The 23,202-nt window shown below is 26.1% G+C and overlaps 4 protein-coding genes across 4 annotated transcripts in view; all 4 read left to right on the forward strand.

The window, feature by feature from the left end:
* The window catches only part of LOC105203826 (juvenile hormone-binding protein), a 423,181-nt gene that overhangs the window by 386,219 nt on the left and 13,760 nt on the right, over window positions 1–23,202 (forward strand). The gene's annotated exons all lie outside the window — the stretch shown is intronic.
* LOC105203822 lies at window positions 1,653–5,572 on the forward strand. Its single transcript, XM_011172736.3, has 3 exons — window positions 1,653–2,140; window positions 4,483–4,854; window positions 4,979–5,572. The coding sequence occupies exons 1-3, from the start codon at window positions 2,080–2,082 to the stop codon at window positions 5,281–5,283; spliced, it is 738 nt and encodes a 245-aa protein (XP_011171038.1). The 5' UTR covers window positions 1,653–2,079; the 3' UTR covers window positions 5,284–5,572.
* On the forward strand, window positions 5,780–11,678 carry LOC105203863. The gene is made up of 3 exons (XM_011172786.3): window positions 5,780–6,866; window positions 10,696–11,058; window positions 11,181–11,678. The coding sequence occupies exons 1-3, from the start codon at window positions 6,809–6,811 to the stop codon at window positions 11,477–11,479; spliced, it is 720 nt and encodes a 239-aa protein (XP_011171088.1). The 5' UTR covers window positions 5,780–6,808; the 3' UTR covers window positions 11,480–11,678.
* Window positions 15,700–22,880, forward strand: LOC105203824. Its single transcript, XM_011172737.3, has 3 exons — window positions 15,700–15,867; window positions 21,779–22,138; window positions 22,262–22,880. Exons 1-3 carry the CDS (start codon window positions 15,759–15,761, stop codon window positions 22,558–22,560), a joined length of 768 nt encoding a protein of 255 aa, XP_011171039.1. The 5' UTR covers window positions 15,700–15,758; the 3' UTR covers window positions 22,561–22,880.

The raw sequence follows: 23,202 nt of genomic DNA on the forward strand, positions 1-23,202 counted from the left end.
TATAACTGACAAATATGAAGAAATATAAATGTAGTTGTATTTAAGTTAGACAGTCTTGAAATCAAGACCCTGAAATAAATGAATCATTTAATTACAGTAAAAGAAAAAATTAATTGTATGATCCTACGCAGAAATGAAGTATTACATAACTATCATTGATAGAATTATTGGATTGTTCAGTCGTAGTTTTTACGCGGATTATGGAAAGAACTATTAGATTATTCTAGATCTATGTAGATAATTATTGAATAATTTATGACGGAAACTATGGAAAAATAGAAAAATAATTAAGCTATTCCTATTAAAAAAAGGATTATTAAAATTTTTTTGTTATATTACTTAAACTATGAGCAAACCAATATTAATTTAACATTGTAAAAATATTTTTTTTTTTATGAAAAAGAATTTTTTAAATATAATAGTGAGCGTACTAGCTTCACAAAGATTTTTTCTTAAGAATTATTCTTCGGAAATCACCTAGCTAATAATAAGTCTGATAGACCACTATCAATGTTGCTTATCTTCTGCGAACTGCTATTTAAGTGATGATCTTTGAACACTTTGTATTAATATATGGATAGATCAGGTTGGTATATAGAATGAGACATTTTAGATAATATAAGACATTCAAGTATCTCTAAAGATATTTTACGAAAAAGTTGTTCTAGTTGTCAAATTTCTTTGCTTCGAAGGAGGCAAGTAAGATGGTGCTATCGGTTATGTCGGTTACGGAACTTTTATCGGTAAAATCGATATTAACTTTGTTCTTTTTTTTAATGCAAACCCCCATTTTTAGAATATCCTTGTATCTGAAGTTGTGGCATTCCAAAACACAATAATAAAGTACTTTTTCATTAAAAATTTTCCAGTTATAATACTTGAAAGTTAAGTATCATTGACATTAGCATTATTCGAAAACAAACAAAATATTAATATGATTTTAAAATGACATCATAATTGTTACAAAATGATTATTAAAAGTTATTTTTTGATTATTTGATTAAATTAAGTATGAAAAAACTTTATTGATTTATTTTAAATAGTTATTTTCAATAATTAATACCAAATTAATGTTAAATAAATAATTTATATATTTATTTCAAAAAACAAATTATTTAAAAAATGATTAATACAAAATAAGTATTAAATTAATGTAAATAAATATTAGTTTATATAATTAGTAATATAAAAAAATATTTTGTTTTACTATATAGCTGTACAATGTAAAACTAATAAAAAATAAATATTGAAAAGTATGTAGAAACGATTGCTCATGGAATTGAAAGTCAATAATCACTTTCGTAATAATGTAGTGATTATTGTAAGGCCCAAAAATTTAAATATATATATATATGTGTGTGTGTGTGTGTGTGTGTTATTTTATACAATAAAATATATTTTTATTTTTAGTTTATATAGCTTTGAGTATTTTACGCTGAAAATCATAGGAGCATTATAACTTTAATTAATTATATAGACTGAGATATATATTTTTATTTAAAATATTTTTAATTTTACAAACTTAAATGGTACAAATATGAAGAAAAGTATATAATACAATCAGTTTAGTGTCTTGTCCAGTGTTTTTATTTTGTTTGCTTTAATTACAAAGTTATCACGTAGTGATAATTATTTTATAAATAGTTTATTTTCGTATAGAATACAATACATATGTATGAACAATTATGTATGTAAAACATGCTGATTTTAAACTTTTTTACTTGCATAATTTTTTTCTCTCCTCGATTGGCTATTCCAATGAAAATTAAAAATTCACATTTCTGAGATTCCTACTACAAATTAATTAAGCAAATGATCATGCGCAGAGTATATAGGTAAACACACTGAAAGATAAAATGATTTATTCTATGCATGTTTATTAAAATTAGAATGGGCTTGGAAAAGGTTAGTTTGAAAAAAAAGAAATAAGAAACAGTTCTACAAATACATAGCAGTTCTCAGAATCTCTGTAGAAGATTAGTTCGCATTTGCGCTTGATTCATCGTTTGTCGTATATTCGTTAAGATCGTATCGGTGAAGTTTTGTGTATTACTTCGCAAGAAAATTTTTTTTTGAAAAATGTTTGCATTATTTTTTGCTTTTGTATTCGTAACAGCTGCATATGCTGCAAATGACATACGTGAGTAATTAATAGTATTTGCTACACATTTATTCATGTCGCCATCACACAAAAAAATAAATTCATAATTCACATATATTTTTATTCTTAAAAGCTATTTATTTTTATTTAAGTATGAAATGTTTTCTGTAATTACAACTGTTTATTTGCATCAATAATAAATATATCTGTGCGAAGTATATTTTATTCTTAAGATCGTATTCTAATATCATATTGTTCTCACGACAAACTCAATCACATTATTTGAAATCTTTTTCTTTTGTTTCTTCCACCAGTAAAATCAGTAGACGATTCCAAGTAGTACAAAATATCATAAAGATTTTCAAGTTTAAAATTTAGGACATTTCAACGTTATCGCAAGTAACACTGCAGAAATCTTTTTTAATTTTCATACAATATTAAAATGTATTAATGTAAGGTTTATGAAATGTTTCTTTAATTTTTCAATGTTGTATGTTATGATTAAATCATTTAAAATTTATCAAGTTAAATTAAAAGTTATTAACTTTATTATTTGACTTGTAATTTTTTAATTATCCAACTCTGCAAATTAGTTACAAAAGTTTGTAACACTATGCAATAAAATAATCCTCCTACAAGCATATTTAATATCAAACAGGCGCAATTCTATTCTTTAAATAAAATAAAATTTGTTTTTAATTAAGAATATTTTTTTGCTTTGTTTCAAGAATAATTATTTTTAATCGAAAGTTATTTATTCTTGGCGCTATTCTAAGCATAAAATATTCTTAGATTAAAGCATTTATGCATTTTATCAGGAATTATTTTTTTGTGTGATGTGTATGCATTAACGCGTAAGAATGTACGTAATTAACGAAGTGTAAAAGATAAACTTGTTTATCTACAAACGTTATTAGAATATTGTTTAACGATTTTATTTATGAGCATATAATAAATTAGAGATATTATCTATTTAGAATATTTATTTATTCAAGCGGTTTTATTTTTTATGTTAACATTTGCGCTTGAATAAACGAATATTTTAATTAGATAACTAGATCAGTAATTTATTACATATTTGTATAAAGTCGTTGAAGTGTATTCTAATTACGTGTGTGCGTATTAATTTAATTAATTTTATTAAATTTTATAAAATTATTATGTATCTCATTAAAGATACGTAAAGATGTCTAAAAGATTTTTAAAAGATACAAATTGAACCAAAGTGCCTTCTACGGTCGCTGCTAGGTTTTCGTGCTTGTATTGTTTGTGTGATTTTATATATTTTCTTTTTTAAAAAATTTTTGATAAATATATTTTTATAAAATTTTAAAAACATTTGATAGAAAATTTTTGATCCTTACTTTTAAATGTAATAAAAACTAATTTGTAATTTTTTTTAACTTTTTTAATGTTTTGAGAAATTTTCTAAATATCATTGACAAATATTTTAAATACATTTATAAATTAAAGTGTTTTAAGTTTTAAGTTTCTAACATCTATATTTAAAACATCTCCAGATATCTGAATGATGAAATTTGATGTCTCAATTTCAAAATGTTGCAAAAAACATCTTTTAAATTGCTAAAAGTTATTTTTTTCGAAAATGTGCAGAATATCTCAAGACATGGCAAGATATCTTTTAAAAATTTAGAAGTTTATTTATACATACCATATTAAAGATATTTAGTTAAATATCTTTCATATAATTACATAAAAATAAATTATGACAAAAACTCAATTTACAGAAAATAAATAGGTACCTTTTTTTTTAACAAAAAAATGTTTTATGAAATTATTTAGTATATATTTGAGTAGTATAGTAACATTTTTATGTGTATTTTTGAGTGACAGAAACGTGCAGTGTAAATTTGATGTAAAAACGTGTAATAAGTTCAGCTGCAAGTACTTAGTACTCTTTTAGTACTATTAAGCACTTTCAGTGCATATTTTAAAGACTATAATTATAGTTATATAATAACAAGACAAAAGACATTAAAAAAACATCTCACTAGAAATTGTCGATGCACATTTCTTGCGAATACTTGAACATTAAGTCCTGCCTGAATTAGTATGAAGTAAGTACTGAAATACAATTAAAGTTAGACGAAATCCGCTGGTATTCTACTTGGTCCCCCTTTCGTGAGTAAAAAAGTAACGTGTTAATATATAGTCACTCATCAGCTGACAAACAAGTATTGGAAATTGGAAATCAACTCAAATATTCATATGCACCACGTTCCTTCGCAATAGACTGTGCGTGCTTGAGAGTCTAAAAAACGGTCAAAAAAATAATAAAACCTGAACGATCTATAAGATGTAAAAGCGGTAACTTTTTAAATTTAAATTTTAAATTTTAAATAGATTTAAATCTTTTACAGCTTTCTACATTCGCTTATGTGGGCGTAACAGTCCCAACGATGTCTACGGTCAATGCATAAAAGACAACATCAATAATGTGAAGAATACGATTTGCAGTCAAGGCTTACCAGAATTTAACGTTTCTCCCTTAGAGCCAATAATTATTGACAAAATAGTTGTTTATGACAGAGATAGTCTTAAATTGATTGTCACAGATGCAAAAGTAAGAGATTTTTGTGATCTTGATATAACCTTTATTAACGTACATGGCGATAAGCTTCGTTTCGAGGCTGGTGCCCTAATTAAACATATTACCGTGGATGCTACGTATGACTTTGATATACAATTACTGGTGTCGCTTGCTCATAAAGGACTAATTCACGTTACTACAGGTACATAAGATAGTAAATTAATCTTACATTGAAGTAAGACTTAAGATTAGTGATATTTACTTGAATATAAAAAATTTATAATTTGTTTCTTTTTTTTCATTGAAGTTGTGTTTTTTATCTACAGATGACCTAGGCGTAAAATTGGAAGTACAATTAAAAGAGGTAACCAAGAACAACAAAACACAGATGTACATATCGAAAACAAAATCGCAGATAGATATTACAAAATACACTTTTCAATTTGATGACGAAAAGGAGGGCTTAGGTCAATTACATGACATTCTTACCAAAACTATAAACGACAACGCCAAGGAAATTATAAATAAAATTAAACCATCGCTAGAACTAGCGCTCTCTAAAACGTTTATGTCAGTTTATAACAAAGTAATTTACAACAGATTTGAGCAACTATTTCCTGATGAAGTTTAGAAACGTCTAGAATTTTAAGACTTACTTTATCGTAAAGTCGTTTTACGCATACGCATCTAATTTGAATATAGAATATGATATATAATTTAAATATATTATCTATAAACGCGACTAAACAATGTATGGCTGTACTATATATTAATAAGAATACAGTGAAAGATATAAACCCAAACTTGGACAAAGCAATAAATGAATTTGTCAGCAGAAACCAGCACAGAGCGTCGCAATTCGTAAACGGCGTCGAAGAGTACAAAATAAATAAAAAATAATAAATAGTTGTTACTTTGCACTCTCTCCTACCTCTAATTGTCAACCAAAAATTCCACATCAACGGGTGAGATAAGTTGTCGGGCCTGACAGTGAGTAATTGATTCTGTCCCTCAGAAGACTTTCCAAACTGAGAAGTCATCATCTTTCTAAATACTCGCAATTTATGATTAATGTAACGACTAGAGTTTATTGGTCGTTACATTAATCATAAGCGTAAGTATGTAGAAAGACAGCGACTTCTCAGTTTGGAAAATTTTCCGAGGGACAGAATCAATTATTGTGGGTGTACATACTTTTAAAAATTTCTATTATCTGCAGAACTGAAATTCATCTTTTATAGAAACACAGTAATCTCTAATGACGAGTAATTATCTTACAATGTTTAAATACAGTGTAACGAAGTAATTTTAACGGTTGCTTTTCGAATTTAACGTAAATTGTACGAAATATTCTATTCCCTTGTTATATTTCACGATCGCCGTCCTGCGACATATGTATGAGGGTTGTTTGATAAGTAAGGTAAACTTCCGCGAAATAGCGCTACAATAAACTGTGCAGTATATGTATGACCAGGAAGTAATATTCTTTAAACTGCCGTATTTCAGCCCAAATTTCCTTATAACTGCCCAAATTTCAGCCAAAAGCAACGCTTTATTTTTACGACAACTATCACTACTTCCAACGTCTGCCACACGTAAACAAAGCGTTGCTTTTGGCTGAAATTTGGTATGAAACAGTTTGAAGAGTATTACTTCTTGGCTATAAACTACACAGTTTATTGTGGTGCCATTTCGTTGAAATTTACTTACTTATCGAACGATCCTCGTATATAGGTATATATGTATAAAAAACCGGCCTATCCAGTGCCTCACTATTTTAAACATTCTGCTGTTTTAAACCTGTTTTCATATAAAAAAATTTTAGTTTTTGTCTGCTTTGTATTTACCTTAAACTTATTTCCTTCTTGTGGTCCATTAAAAATAAAACAAGGTCACGCATACACTTGTCAGCGCTAAAGTGAAAGTAATCTGTGTGTGACCAACCTTATACAATGCTGAATAAAATAAAAGAGGAAGAATTTAAACGGACACTTTATTCACTCTACGCACGAGCATCAGAGTAAAAGTAAAAGGAAACTTTTCACAAGGAGGGCTTTGTTAATAGAAGTTTAATTGTGGTTTGCGTGAAATAAGCAGTTTATTCGTCAAGATTATTGTGATCTTTTCTTATAGTTTTTGAGCAATCTTACAAGAAAATGTTTGGTACGCTTTTTATTTTTGCTGTTCTGACAGTGAATGTTGCAACCGCACTACGTAAGTACACATTATATTTATTTATATTATACTATTGTATATTATATCTATTGTATACGGAGTCGAGTTGAAAATCTGTCATATTTGCGCGAAGAGTAAAAATGGGATCTTCATAAAGACAATATCAATGTAATATTATTTTTTGACTTATAGATATAATTCATCTTTGTGAGATTCTTATTGTAATTTATTAATATTAGTTGTCGGATGAAAACATATTAAGGCTACGTGAGTGCATGTCTGATATCCGAGATTGCGATGACTTAATATTGAAATGTAAATTTGAAACCAGGAAAATTTAAATTGACGGAAAACTCTGTTTCAATCATAATGCTTACGTACTTAATAGAGGTAACGGCAATTATTAGCTTATACAACGATTCCTTATCTTATCAGATATCTATCTATAAGTTACTCTGTAGACTTTGCCGTGAATAAAGTACTCGTAGAGGCATTCATTTCGTATAATTTTAGAAGAACAATACTGTTTAATATGTGGATTAGACAATAGATTAAACATTTTATGTAACGCACTAAGAAATTTTTTACTATTTCAATTCTATTTTGTTCATAACTATACAATTCACGAATTATCATTGAGTAATTTTAAACGTTATCAAAATGTAATTTATTTCTTGTCGCATATAACTTTGCTATTTTACATTTCTTGCTTGGAATAAGCAATTCTCAGATATACAATGAAAATTCAAACTATTAATATCTCTTATAAGTAGTACTAATGACGTATAATAGTTTAAGAATTTAAATTTTGCTTTAATTTATGATAATTGCTATAGTACATATGCCTAAGTATATATGTGTGTCGAGTTTAAAAAGCTAACAGAGGCATAAATCAATATCAGTTAATGGAATCAGAAGTGATTTCTATCTATACACATGTATGCATAGTATGTATTTATAATTTCAAGTGCATACATTCTGATCGCCAATATTTAACTTTAATCACGGACTCTGTTGAATTTGAAAATTATACGAATTTATATCTACTATTGAAATTATAGTCTACCTTTTCCTTTCTCCTTGTAATTATATTAAAAACTTTAACAAAATTTATGAAACATAATTAGTAATAATAATAATTATCTATTATAAATCTTGTATCTACTACTCAATGGTGTATATATTATTTTAATAAAACTGTGTTATGCACACGCAATTATATTAATTATATAATATTTTAAACATTAAAAAGTTTACAATACATTACGGATATAAATATAACGTTCGTTAAATTTATGTCGTGTTGGTCTGCAGCGAATCTAAAGGCAGAATAATAATTATTTACACTCTCCAGTTTTTGCAAAGTGCGCAAAAGAGAGATGGAGACAACATATTGCTTCGGCGATTGGATCGAGGTAGGCTGAAGAATTAAATTAGTGTTGCAGCTATCACTTTCGCTGATTTTTTGCTGGCTGAAAGACTCTGAATTAGCATCTTTAAATTTCATGAGCAATATCATTAGCATATTTCATCAGCAATACTGATTTTTGCGATTAAGTTGCTTGCCACAATATATCACATGGCGTTTTAAAATACAATTAATTTGATGCTACAAATGCTTTGAAGCATTTAATTGACCAATGACAACAAAAAATTGTATTATTTTGTTAATTAAAGAATGATTTAAAATATTTATAGCGTCACATTGACCGTACCCTTAACACGTTAATCATTAACCCATACAGCATAAAACATTGCAGCAACATTGTAGCAATGTTGCAAATTGCAATGCAATATTGCGGAGATATTGTAAAAATATTGCGATGTTGAATGTTGAAGTGTAAATATTTTTTCAATATTGAATCTATATTGATTTTTCTACATTAAATTTTAATGTTACTGTAACGTTGAAGCAACATTGAACAAATTATTATCGATATTCTTTTTATTTTCTAAAGAATTAATAAAAATAAAAAGCTGTGTAAATTCAAAAACATAAACATTATCGATATACGAAATAGGCTTGTGGGCAAAGAATCTTGATCTATATCTTAATGATCAGACAATATTTTTTTAATGCTTTTTAAATGTTTAAAAAAATTTTTTTTATATTTGATTTAATTATTGTGTCATATTGATTTTTTTTTCTAATTGTATTCTTATTTATACGAATGATAGAAGAATTATTCCAAATGCTATTTCGCATTTGTGAAAATCAGAAAAAAATCAGTAAAAACACTTTATATGTGTTAATAAAAATATTATGCTTTAATTATACATGTTTCATCTTTTCGACATATATTGACCTAATCTATCAGTTATACACACGTATTAGCATAAAGTGTTCACAGGTCATCACGAGGGATCTAGTTCGCAGCAGTAGCAGAAGTCAAGCATTGTTCACGAATTAGATGGGTGGCCACTTGGGAATTTTCGAGAGAAAATTCCCGAGATTTTTTTTGCGAAAAATGTTTTTTAACATGCTACAAAAATATTGTTTTGCATTGAAATTATGTAGTATAACCATATTAATATTTACATTTCAAAGAATTTTTTTATATGTTGAATAGATATTGGATCAATATTGAATAAAAACAATTTATATAGATCAAGTAACTCTGGCTTAATAATATATACATCTAGACTTCTAAACTAAATATTCTGTATACAAAGTAAATCTGGAAGTTGGTAGTTTAAACAGAATGTTTTGAGAGTTTCTCTTTATTTTTTTCTCCACGCTAAGATATTGGCTGTGAAAGATTCCAGCTTTACTTCGTAGACAGAAAGTTTGGTCTAGATATGTCGTTGAATTGGCTTGCTTGCCGAGCATTTAAATGCGATTTGGGGTTCTTACGTTTGTAGTCAATCAAATTATATTTAATTACTTGAAAAATATGATTGTTGTTTTATCTGTTTACTTCTGTATAAACTAAATACACTTAAACAACTTATTCATTTTTAATGCAAATTAAAATTAACTTATTAGCGATTTATATTTTAAAACAGTTATATCATTCGGCAAAATTCAATGCGTGTCAAACGAGTAAGTAAAAAATTTATTCTTACTTTTTTTAAGGAGATATTAAAGATTACACATCAGGGAGAGGATAACAAATAAGCATTTAATCTGAAAAGAATGATGTATCCAACATTTTTAATAAAAACTAATAGCATTATCGTGTTCAGCAGGTCAAAACTTATAAGATTTACTATATCTTTTACGTTTCTATTTATAGGCAAAAAAAAGCTTTTTTTCAACAATATTTTTTTGTATAGATCTAAACTCATACATGTATTATTTATAAGAGTTAAAAAAATCTTTTTGTACTTTTGCTAATTTTTGATCGCTCTTCTATCCTTATTCTCTTTTATCCTTTATTTTAAATAATTCTTTCTTCTTTCTCTTTTTTTACTTCTTTTCCTTTTTTAAAATGTTACATGCCTTTTTTATAGCATAATAAATTACAATTATTATAAATATAATTATTACACAATTAATTATTTTACTGTTATTTAAATGATAAAAACGCAATCTCCGATGGCAAGCAATCACAAAATAAACGCAGTGAATTAATCAATCGGAATCACAAAAAAACGACAACAATTTCGATATGTACGAGAAGTTGACATTACATACTTTTTTTCAACATAAATAAAAATTTCTTATAAGAAGTTATTAAGAACAAATAGAATAGTGTACATAATATTCTATTTTAGTTAAAAATATATCAGTTATTACTAGTAAATTTAAACTAATTTTATCTTAGTTTAATTTAAGATTGTAATTATTATCAATGTTAGTATATTACCTGAGTAATTTAATTTAAAGTGGCAGATTAAAGAAAATAAATTGAATGTTTTCTTACAGCTTCCTACATTCATGTTTGTGGTCGCAAAGATCCTGACTATAATCAATGCGTCGCGGAGAACCTCAACAGTGTGAAGGATAAAGTCTGTGGAGGATTTCCGGAATTTAATGTTTCTTCGGGCATACCATTAAATATTAAGAAAATGGTTATCTACAATACAAACGAGTTTAAACTTTACCTCAAAGATGTAGCAATAACGAATTTTTGTGATTACGTCGTAAACTCGGTCTACGTAGATTCTAACCGACTCCACTTTAGTATTGATGCCACATTCAAGACTTTTACCATAGATGCTTTGTATAACTTTGACATACACATCCTGGAGATGCCCCTTGCACATGAGGGACCAGTTCACATTCAGGGTACGTAAAATGTTATTATATTAATCTTCTATTAAAATAAAATATAAAAATATGATATAACTTAGCGTAAGCTCAATTTATTCTATTTCATTAATAATACCAAAATATGTTTTTTTTTACAGGTAACGCATCAATGAAAATAGACATAGACGCAAAAGTGGCAACTAAAAACAAAAAAACGGAGATATATGCTGCGAAAGTAAAATCAAACCTCTATGCCTTAAATTTTGAATATACGTTTCCTGAAACTGGAGAGGAATTAGTTCAATTGTACCAAGCTGTTAGAAGTGTCGTAGACAACAATAATAAAAATGTTTATATCGCAATTAAACCAATAATTGAAGAGAGATTTTCTCAATTCGTCCTCTCAATTTTTAACGGAATTATACATGCTAATTACGAGAAATTGTTTCCCGAATAAGCATAAATGTTCTGATACTTCAAGATTTAATATTGCAGGATCGCTTCTTATGTATTGCCATCGAACAAAAGAATGACTAAAATAAATGTTGTCACAAATTCTTAGAATCAGCGCTTTAAAATTTATTTTAACTTAAGGGGTTATGCCTAGTCATAAGGACAAAAAAACACAAATTTTTATAAAAAAGGGGTATTTATATTTTTATATAAAAGTATTTTTGTTTATATATTAATGCTTAATACTTTGTAATTTTAAGAAAAACATTGATTAGTAATAAAGTTGATGTCCGAGAAATCTTTTTTCAAAAGCATTTGCGATGATAAATGTTGTTCGGAATCAAATTATCTAAAATCATAAATTCAACAAGATATGATTTATAAAGCAGTTAATCCAGTCTTTAATCGTATTATTTTCAGAAAAATTGAATGGTGATAAAATAGCATTTATTTATAGTTGAAATTTAAATTTTTGTGGAAAAAACGGATATTTTTTGTCTATAAAGAAAGTACTTATTGAAAAAAGTTTCTTTGATTAGAGATTAGATTTACATACCTATAAAAAGCATGTAAAATTTCAAATTTATTTTTGCAAAGATTTCTAAGATATCTTGATCACCAATTTTGAAAACGTTTTGAGAAAAACTTATACGGAAGGAACAATTTTGCTGAAATACAGATTTAAAAATAATTATGTTGAACCATTAAAAAATGTATGTTAGACGTTTAAGCTAGTTGTTAAAAATTTTTTTCAACAATATCGTCATGCTTGAATGTCTTACATAACAGTTTTGACAGCCCAACATAAAATTTTTTCGATTTGTATTTAGCTAAATTTTTAGATATTACAGTAAATACAAGCAGATCTTAATGCTGAATAACAATTTTCTAGGTAAGTTTATATACATTGACAAATTCTTCCGAATTGCGCATCTTATGTTTGCTAGACTTTAAAATGCAGTTGTTAAGAAATAGAAATGTAATATTAATTTATTTTTTAACTTATAGGGAGTCATTTATTCCAGTCTCATATAAATTATTTTCTGCTGAAGTTGTTGCCTCTAAAGGTTGCCATAAGAACTTTACAGCGATTTTGGTTGGTACGCATCGATATGACGGTTGTGTAAAGCTGGTGCAAATGTATACCATAAAGCATACACCCACCCAATATTGCACTAGGACGATATTACCCGAATTATCATCGTTGCACTGGCTCCGACTAATTTATGAGAGCTTCTTTGTGTAGACCAATATGTATTTGTGCGATATACCGTGCCTAAGATAAACACGCGGTATCAGCGAGGGACTGCATTTTTTGCATATTTGACCAACCAAACACACAAGTTGCACCGGCATTTAAAATGTTTAATCGGTGCACTCCAGCTAAAATTATTATTTTTATACGTTAGGTAACCTACTGTCAGGTGGAAAGCAACGATAGGGATAAACGGATCATGTTTTAAATAGGACCTTTTTATTTTAACTGAATACGATTAAGCAAATTTGCGTGCCATTGATAATGTAAAGTTTTTATGAGACACAGAACATGTAACAGCTATTTGACAGTTCTCTGTCATAATATTTATAGAATAGACGGGAATATGTTTTTCCAGCTATGGTACAAACATGTTTTAAGAAAAAAATATCCTTGTGTGTGAATCATTATTTAAAAGGCGTAAAAATTTGTTTTAGGTCCAATACTCTATTTGTTATTTACTGCTGATATCTCTAAGAGAAAATGGGAGAAAATCTACTACATTGATCGACGATACAGCAATTATTTTTGTAAACAACTGCTTGGCAAAGGCAACAGAACAGTCTGCAATTAGCGCTCGATGACATCTTTAAGTGAACAAAAAGATGGAAGATTAGAATTAACGTGCTCAAATCCGTTTATGTAATTTATACTCTGAGGAATAATTATAGAAAAAATGTAAAGAAGAATATAGAGTATTAGAAAAGAGAAGTAACTTATAACACAGTGCACAAACGGAATTTAATTACGCAATTTCTCTTATGCAATTTGCATGTTAATATAATCATTGCGTGCAAATAATTTTAATAATTTACTGAGGAAAACATCTTGAATAAAAAAACGTTATTAACGTTTAAAGCTACAATATCTCACAACAGTTTCAATAAATGATAAAATTTGTGGAATAAATAGAGAAAGCAGAAAGATTGTTTTTACATTTCATATTGAATGCTTATAAACTCAAATTAATATTTTCTATATATTTTCAAAAAGGAAAAAATAACTTTTTAAACGATATTTTTAGATAATGAATTAATACTGGCACATTTGTTGACGTAATAATTTGATAATCAGCACGCTATCACTTGTTTTTATAGACTAAATTTAATTGTCTCTCCCACGTTTTTCGTTACGCAACTGTATTTAAGAGTGCGTCATTTGCTCACAGTTCTTAACTTTGATATATATACATATATTTCATCATCAATATCTGTAAATTTCCTCAATTTTTTTTGTTCTTTTTTTTACAAAAGAAACTATATTAAAATACAGTACGCCAGTATTTCTTTGATTCAAATAGAAACAATATATAATAGAATAGATACATACATTTATTTTTTTGCATAAATAATCATATTTATTGAAGCAATTCTTTATATTTTTATATTTTTATTCGTTGATATTTATCTTAAATTATTGTTAGTTTGCTTACTGCAAAATACATTATAGATCTAATAATGTAATAAAAAATTTAGTCACGTTTTTGTGTAGTATTAGTTTTATTGTGTAATATTATTTTTTCTTGTAATATTTTCAATATTTTGTTACTATAGATGTTCCACATCTCCCATTTTAAATATGTTAAACATATAATCATACTACCATATTATTACTACAATTGCAGATCAGTAATAATAATCAGATGTTTCGACGTTATATATGTAATTGTAATATATGCGAAAATACATTTAAAATTTTTATATTTAATTAATTTGGCTTTAATAAATAAATTTAATAATACCCAATATTTTCATTAGATATTTTTTTACTTCAAATTAACTCTTTTTGAGCTATCTTCTCTCTCTATTTCACAATACAAGCAAAACAACCCAGTTAGAAGTGACCTATCAAATCTACATCGAAATGTTACATGTGATGGTGTTATTTCATGATTTTGACGTCGAATCAATTATTGACTTCATTAGGGTAAAGTCGCCTATTATGGGATAAGTTCCTAATACGAGGTAGCGAGGTTTCTGCTACATTAATAAACGCATGTGGTTGATGCCATCATAAACTTATTATTTTAAGGTAAAATCTATTTAGTAGATAATTTATTATTAGATCATGCGTGCAATCGTTAAAAAAAAATTTGAAATTGGATGTTGGCAAGATTTATTGAGATGAGTCTTTAAATCTCTCTTGTTTATTATAAAATAAACAAATATTTAATAGTAAATTCTGTATGGCATGATAGAGTAAAATCTTAATCCGGGATTTAATAATTTGCTTAATTATGAATATTAGATTTGGTGATCGTGGAACTGCAAACCGTGGAACTCATAATGTGAGACACTCAAAAATCCCCATTTGTTATTGCATATTCTAACTTTGAGCTTTCCAGAATGTTATAAATAAGTTTTTTATTGAGGATTTTCAAATTATAAGGTTTCAAATTATAAGGCTTCAAAGTTATGGCCTTCAGCATTAACACTGAGACTTTAAAATATCTCAAAGAGTATAGAATTTGGAGAAAAATGTTACCAAAGATTTTGAGTATTGAAAGAGCTATTTGATTGGTCAACTAGATTTCGAGTTTGGAGTCTAATTTGAACCTAGTAAGGTTCAAATTGATAAGACCTATCTTATATAAAAAAATATCTTTGTGTCTCATATTAAAAACTCTTTTTTTTTTAATTAGCAAAATCGGTAATTTTGATAAAAAAATTTCATATACAACAAAGTAAAACTATTATCAATTGCTAACTTTTGACGATAAAACTTAAATATATTTACTATAATTTGGATATAAAAATATAAGTTAATATTATAAATTAAATTAAGTATAAGCCTTTTAAAAAAGGTATTTTATAGTAGGCGACTTTATCCTATTATGTTTCACTGGGAGTGAGTAGAATGTAGAATGAATGAGTAACTTATTACATGGAATTCTTTTAAGTACGCTATTGGATCAAAGTGCAGAATGAGGAAATAATACAGAATAGAGGGGATGAGCAAATATAAGCTCGAGCAATTTGCGTTGCTCTGATTTCACATTTGTACATTTGTAAGGATCGTTTTCTTAAGAATGTTTTGGAAAATGTTATTCCATAGAAGAAAAGTTATTTTCGTTTGGAAGATGTTTACTGTCTTTTTTATTTTTGCGTTCGTAACAACGCACGCACTGGAGGAAATACGTGAGTAAATGAGAATATTTATCACATATTTATTTGTATTGTAACATACGTACACAGAAAAAAACAATTTTATTATAGCATCTAAAAATTTAGTTAGATGTAGAGGGATGGAAAATATCGAGTTACAGTAAGTAATTCGTTATTCGTTACTCTGTCACTTTTTAAATATTATAATTTGATAATAATGTTATAATTTTTTATAATATTAATGGTAAGACCAGAGTTGGAATAGACACTTTTAACAATCAATTCGTCATTATTTTGCATGGAAAAGTACCCATTGAAAAATACTAACTTGTAACTTTCCACGTCACGTAACAAGTCGTATTACTTTTTGCGTTACTTATTTTTATTACATAACTGTAAAGTAACAACGGAAAGGCATATAGCGATGGAATATAGTCTGCAACAACGGCGCACATATAACATAATTTTATTTGCCAAATTCATTACGATACACATTAAATTCAATAATATTATTCAAATTTAAATTTAAGGTCTTTAAGTGAGACTAAAGTTAAAAAATTAATATGTAACATACTTTGTAAAATTACATAGAGAGTAGACACTTACAAAATTTTCTGCTAACTGCAAAACTAAAATTCAGCTTTTATAAAAATACAGTAAACACTACCCAGTTAGAAATAGTTCCTCGAAACGATGTCGCTTCGATGTCGAAAATACAAATCAAAAATTTTTGAAATTTATATTAATTTTGATGGATTTTTGACTCCAATTTTGAGTAATTTTTGACTTTTATTTGACAACAAAACAACATTGCTTCAGGGAGTTATATTGATGTCTTCCGAGAATATCTCATGAAGAACAAAAAAATAATTTCTTTCTCTTTTTTTAAAGAATTATTTTTGACTAGATAAAATAATGTAAAAATCGATATTGTTTCGATATTGATTCAAATTAGATTTATTGTTGAAGGTATTTTTTTACTTTTATTCATTTAAAATAATAACGTTTTCAATTAAATTTATATTTTTTTAAATCGCTTTATTTTTATATTTAAAAATGAAAATTTTTACTTCTTAAAATAATTATTAAAAATTACTTTTTAAATAAATAAACAATAAATAAAGAAAACTTTTCTTGGAATTTTTTTTATTTTCTGCATAACATATTTTTTAGAACAGTTCCTAGATTTTTTTATGTAAACCTTAGAATATTTTAAAATACACACGTATTATATGAAAAATTCTGAGAAAAAATATAAATTTATCAATATTTCTGAAGTAATCCAATGTGTATAAAAATTCTGAAAACAATTTTAGATAACCAATTTATTGTTTAAATATTTATTGTTTAAATCAATATCGAATAATGTCGATTCTACAAATTATTACACGCAGAAATCATTTTATTTATTTTCATGTAATAAATGATAAAAGTAAACAATACAAAAATGCAATTAGTTAATTTTTTTTTCACATTGTCGCATTGTCGAATTGATGTCGAATAGATATCGATTTAATCTTTGAACAAAATTTTTTAGAATATAAGATTATTTATTGCATATATACTCCAAAAATATTAAAAAATGTATAAAACTTCCATTATACTCTTTACATACGCAACTTTTGTTTACTCAAAAATGTTGTAATTTCGACATAAATTTTGAATCGATCTCAACGATATCGAAACGATATCGTTTTGAGGAACTTCTGACTGAGTAATGACCATTATTTATTATACAATATCTAAATAGACTGTAACAGAATAATTTTAACAGTTGATCTTAGAATTTAACGCGCAAATTATACGAAATGTTATGATATTCTATCACCGTAGATAAATTTCACAATTGCCGTCTTTCTTGTGTCATTCTTGGAATTAAATTAATCTTTAGAATTAACTGTATAATTACAAGCGTAAAATTACTAATAATTACAGATGTGAAATTATTGATAATTATACAAGGTGTTTTATTTTAATGTTCCCATACCTTTGTCTATCTCTCTCCGAGCTATACAACTTTTTTTAAAAACATTTTATTATATCTTGCATAGTTTCCGAAATATCCGCTTGGGGAAATTAAAATAAAACATCCTATATATGTGAAATTACTGATGAGTAAGGTTCTAGCAATTTTAATTTATTGTTATGAACATTGTGTTAATCTTGTGTTGTGTTTTGTGGGGAGAGTTGCCATATGCTACTTAAGCAATTTTTTATATTTTGCATTTGGTGCTGTTTTGGATGCAAAGTTTAAAATTGCAGTTTGATGTTTCAGTTATCTATAAATTAAATTCATTGACATATTATGGGATTTCTTGTATCATGCCGCTTAAAATATGATTTAGAACCGGTTGTCTGAAGCGTATCTGTGGTCTCTCAATTTTTATCGTCTTCAAAAATATCGAATTTATGAATTAAAGTAATTAAATATATAAGAAACCACGTTAACTATAAATACTTAATTTATTAATAAATCATAAAAAAACGGTCAAATATTTAATAATTAATAAATAAAAAAAATAAAAAAGTAAAAACACCGAAATTAAGCTAGCTTAAATTTATTTTTATATTGATACACTTTTATTTATAACAATTATGAGTTCTACTATTACCACTTATCAATCTAATATTAGTATCATTACTTTATAATAAAATTTGTGATGATACGAATTAGAAAACTTGATAGAGTCTACAAGAATTTAGATATCATTTTTATAATAATTGTATACAATAAATGTAAAATATTTTACAATAAATTTTTTTTTAAATATAATAATTCAAAATAAAATTTTATAGTTTTCAGTTATATAAATTGATGTAAAATTTACATTAAAGAGATCTGTTTTTTTTTAAGTGCTAATAATATGCACCAAACAAAGTAAAACTTGTTAAATTTCGATCTGTATTATTTATGTTTTGTTTGCTTTATATTTTTGTCATTAAATATTGATTATATGAAAGAAAAATGTAAAATATTAAATAGGTACGCATTTAGCATGTAACTTTTTCTTACTATTATATCCTTTATTATAATGTATTTATATTCTTTATATTCATTATAATGTATGAATAATGCATGATGTTAAGAAATTGTTACATATTGTTGTCACATGATTATGTGTAGAATTAAACAGATTAATAAAATAAAGCATTTATATGTACATTAAGGAAATGCTAACTAAAAAAATCTGTGATTTATAATTTTTCTGTATGTAATAGTTAAGATGACAATAAGAAATACAAATAATTTTGTTAAAAACGTCTTTTCGAGAGATTTTTAATTTTTTTAAATTTAGTCTTTTTTAATGAATTTTTGCAATTTTATGTTCCACAAACTTTGCTTTCTACAAGACGCATTCATGGATAAAACGTTTTTGAAGTATTTAAAAATTTTACTGGATACAGATTTAAAAATAATTTTGTTAAAACATCAAAATAATTATGGACAATGTTAAAGCACAATGATAATATTGCAAAAAAATTTGACAAAATTTATTTTGATAAATTTGAGTGTCTTATAGTCCTACATAATTATTTTGATGGTCTAAAATTATTTTCAGAGAAAGATCTGCATCTACCTAAAATTTAAATATTTCAACAAAGACATTTGAAAACATTCAATTGATACAAAAGTAACGATAAATAATCATCTTGTTATCTTGTTCTAACGTTGTATCAACACGTGTTACTTTTTTAATCTATTTTTATCGCGGTATATAATTATATGCTGCATTGAATGTTAAGAGGAAAAATAAGAGGAAAAATAAGAATAATTTAAAAATAAGTTTAATGTGCGCAACGATGTAAGTCGCACTTTTTTTTTAGTTAGATTATTTAGAATGGAAAATATTCAAGTAAAATAATGATTCAGTAGTATTTCTTATATAACTAATAATCGAAGCATATTGTCAGAAATAACATTTCAAAAATTAATGTTTTTAAATGTCCGATAATATAGCCTTGAAGTTAATATTATATAATAACACAAAGTTATTTATATAAATTTTAGAGAAAAAAAATGTTTTTTTTAAATAAAAGAATTCTGAATTTAATTTAAAGCTATAAGTATATATTATTAAGAACTGTTAAAAAAAATTTACAAAAAAATTTTTTGATTTTGAAGAAATTTTATAAGGTTTTCAACAAATTATTTGAAAGAATTCTTCTGCTAATCAATGCTCACTAGAAATTAAGTAATAATAAGAAAGTATTACATACTTAGTCTTTTATCGTTATAACCTATTTACAACAATTTAATAATTGAGTTGCACAATTTACAATAGGAAATTTTTAATCGTATTTTAATTTATGATAACTGATGTAATTTACAAGTGATCAGCTATAATAGAAAACAAAAAGCAATAAACATGAGCAATATAAATATATATTAGCAGAGTTGCAAGATATCATAAAGCAATTGATATTTTCCATGTTACGTTTAATTATAATTCTATATAAATAGATATATGCACGTAACTTTAGGATTTTTTTTGAGCAAGAAAATATTAATTCTGTTAACAGATAAACAGCAATTGTCTGTGTTAATGAATTGCTTTTTTTAATATTTTAAAGAATTCAGAATACCATTTGCTAATGGAAAATTTCTGGAGTAATTTAGAGACGAAAAATCTAATATCAAAGTATTAAAACTATAATACAATACTTTTCGTACGCATGCGTTTAAAGATGTCCAATCGGATTGTTCTATATTGACGCGTTCAATATTCAAGTTTGTTGCGTAGTGAAGATGCCACATATTAATATTAAAATATTAACATATTTTGCATAAATTTGTAAAGTTTTTCTCTGTAACTTTTTTTATTCATTTAATTAACATGCTGTATATGCTGATAATATTAACAGTGATATAAAAATTATTTTGAGGAATATTGAGCTAGACATTAATCGATTTATTGTTACACATCGAGCTGTTAAATCGTTTGTATAAAATATATTATAAATGAATCATATCTTTTATGTATAAGTGTATTAATCAATATTAATCAATAATTTATTATTTTAATGATACAGTATTAAAGAATAAACATATTGATAAAAACTTTTAACATGTCGATAATTGATAGGAAAACAATTTGAATAATACTTATTCTTGGTATATTGCTTCATCGAAAATACAATTATGCTTGAACATACATTTGGTATTCTCATTCTCTTTCATCTTTTATTTTAAATAATTTTTACTTTTTTCTCCCTTTTCACTTCCTTTCTTCATTTATTCCTTAAAATGTTATATGCTTTTTTTAGAATAATAAATTACAATTATTATAAATATATTATAATTATTACATAGTTAACTATTTTACTGTTATTTAAATGATAAAAGCGCAATTTTCGGGATGATAGGCATTCTTAAAGTAAGCGCAGTGAGTTAATCAATCGGACTCACGGAAAGACGACAACAATAAATTTCGATATACAGTAGAATCTCCCTAACTTGGACTCTATGCGGCGATAAAAGCAGAATGTCAAAGTTATAGAATACCTTTAACACAATACGAGTCTACTAATCACCGTGTGCTTAGTAGACTCGCGAACAAAGTGATTGGTAGACTTGTGCTGTGGTGAGGGTATTTTATAAAAAAAAGGTTTATAATATTAGTATTTGTGAAAGTACGTGTAAAGAAATGCAAAGATTATAATTATAGGCCAAACTTAAGAACGTTCTACTGTACGAGTAATTGACTTTACATACCTCTTTTTAGAATGAGTAAAAATTTATTATTAGAAAATATTGAGGACAAATAGAATAATGTACATAACATTTTATTTTAGTTAAAAGTATATTAGTTGTTATATTAAATTTGAACTTATTTTATTTTAGTTTAATTTAAGATTGTAACTACTATCAATCTTATTATGTTAGCTGAGTAATTTAATTTCAAGTTGCAGATTAAAGAAAATAAATTGAATGTTTTTTTTACAGCTTCCTACATTCATGTATGTGGCCTCAAAGATCCTAACTATGATCAATGCGTTATGGAGAATATGAACAATGTGAAGGATAAAATTTGTAAAGGGTTTTCGGAATTTAATGTTCCTCCGAGCGAACCATTAAATATTAAGAAAATAATTATCTATGATACAAATGAGCTTAAACTTTACATCAAAGATGTAGCAATAACGAATTTTTGTGATTACGTCGTAAACTCGGTCAACACCGATTCTGACCGACTCCATTTTAGTTTTGATGTCACATTCAAGAATTTTATCATAGACGCTTTGTATAACTTTGACTTACACGTCCTGGTGTCCCTTGCTCACGAGGGACCAGTTCACATTCAGGGTATGTAAAATGTTATTATATTAATTTTCTACTAAAATACAATATAGAAATATGATATAACCTAGTGTATGCTTAATTTATTTTATTTTATTAATAACACTAAAATATGTGTTTTTTTTACAGCTAACTCGTCAATGAAAATAGACTTAGACGCAAAAGTAGCAACGAAGAACGGTAAAAAGGAGATATATGCTGCGAAAATAAAATCGAACCTCTATGCCTTAAATTTTGAATATACGTTTCCTGAAACTGGAGAGGAATTAGTTCAATTGCATCAAGCTATTAGAAATGCCGTAGACGGCAATAAAAAAGATGTTCGTATCGCTATTAAGCCAATAATTGAAAACAGTATTTCCCAAGTAATCATGACAATTTTTAACGGCATCACCCGTTCTAATTATCAAAAACTGTTCCCTGAATAAACATAAATATTCTGATTTTTTAAGATTAAATATTGCACAATTGCTTCTTATATGTTGCTATCGAACAAAAGAATAATTAAAATAAATTTTGTCACAAATTCTAAAAATCAGCGCTTTGAAATTTATTTTAGTTTAAGGGGTTATGCCTAGTCAGAAGGACGAAAAAATATGAATTTTAATAAAAATTTTTTGAAAAATATGCATATTTATGTATAAAAGTATTTTTATTTATATGATTAATGTTTAACGAAGACTTTGTAATTTTTTGAAAACTATTAATTAGTAATAAAGTTGCAGCCGATATCCGGAATGCCTTTTTACAAAAGTGTTTGCTGTGATCAATGTTGTTCGGAATCAAATTATTGAAAATTTGAAATTCAAAAAGATTTAATTAATAAATATATAAGTTAATTTATTTTTTAATTGTTTAATTTTTCGAAAAATTAAACGACGACAAAATGGCACTTGTTCAATGTTAAAGTTTAAATTTTCGTATTAAAAACAGACATATTTTGTCTATAAAAAGTACTTATTAAAAAAACATTTTTTTGATTGACTAGATTTATATACTTAATAAAAATATATAAAAAATTTTTAATTGATCTTTACAGAGGTTTCTATATTCTATATAAGATATCTTGA

The sequence above is a fragment of the Solenopsis invicta genome, chromosome 6 (genome assembly GCF_016802725.1).
Source record: "Solenopsis invicta isolate M01_SB chromosome 6, UNIL_Sinv_3.0, whole genome shotgun sequence".
Classification (NCBI taxonomy): domain Eukaryota; kingdom Metazoa; phylum Arthropoda; class Insecta; order Hymenoptera; family Formicidae; genus Solenopsis; species Solenopsis invicta.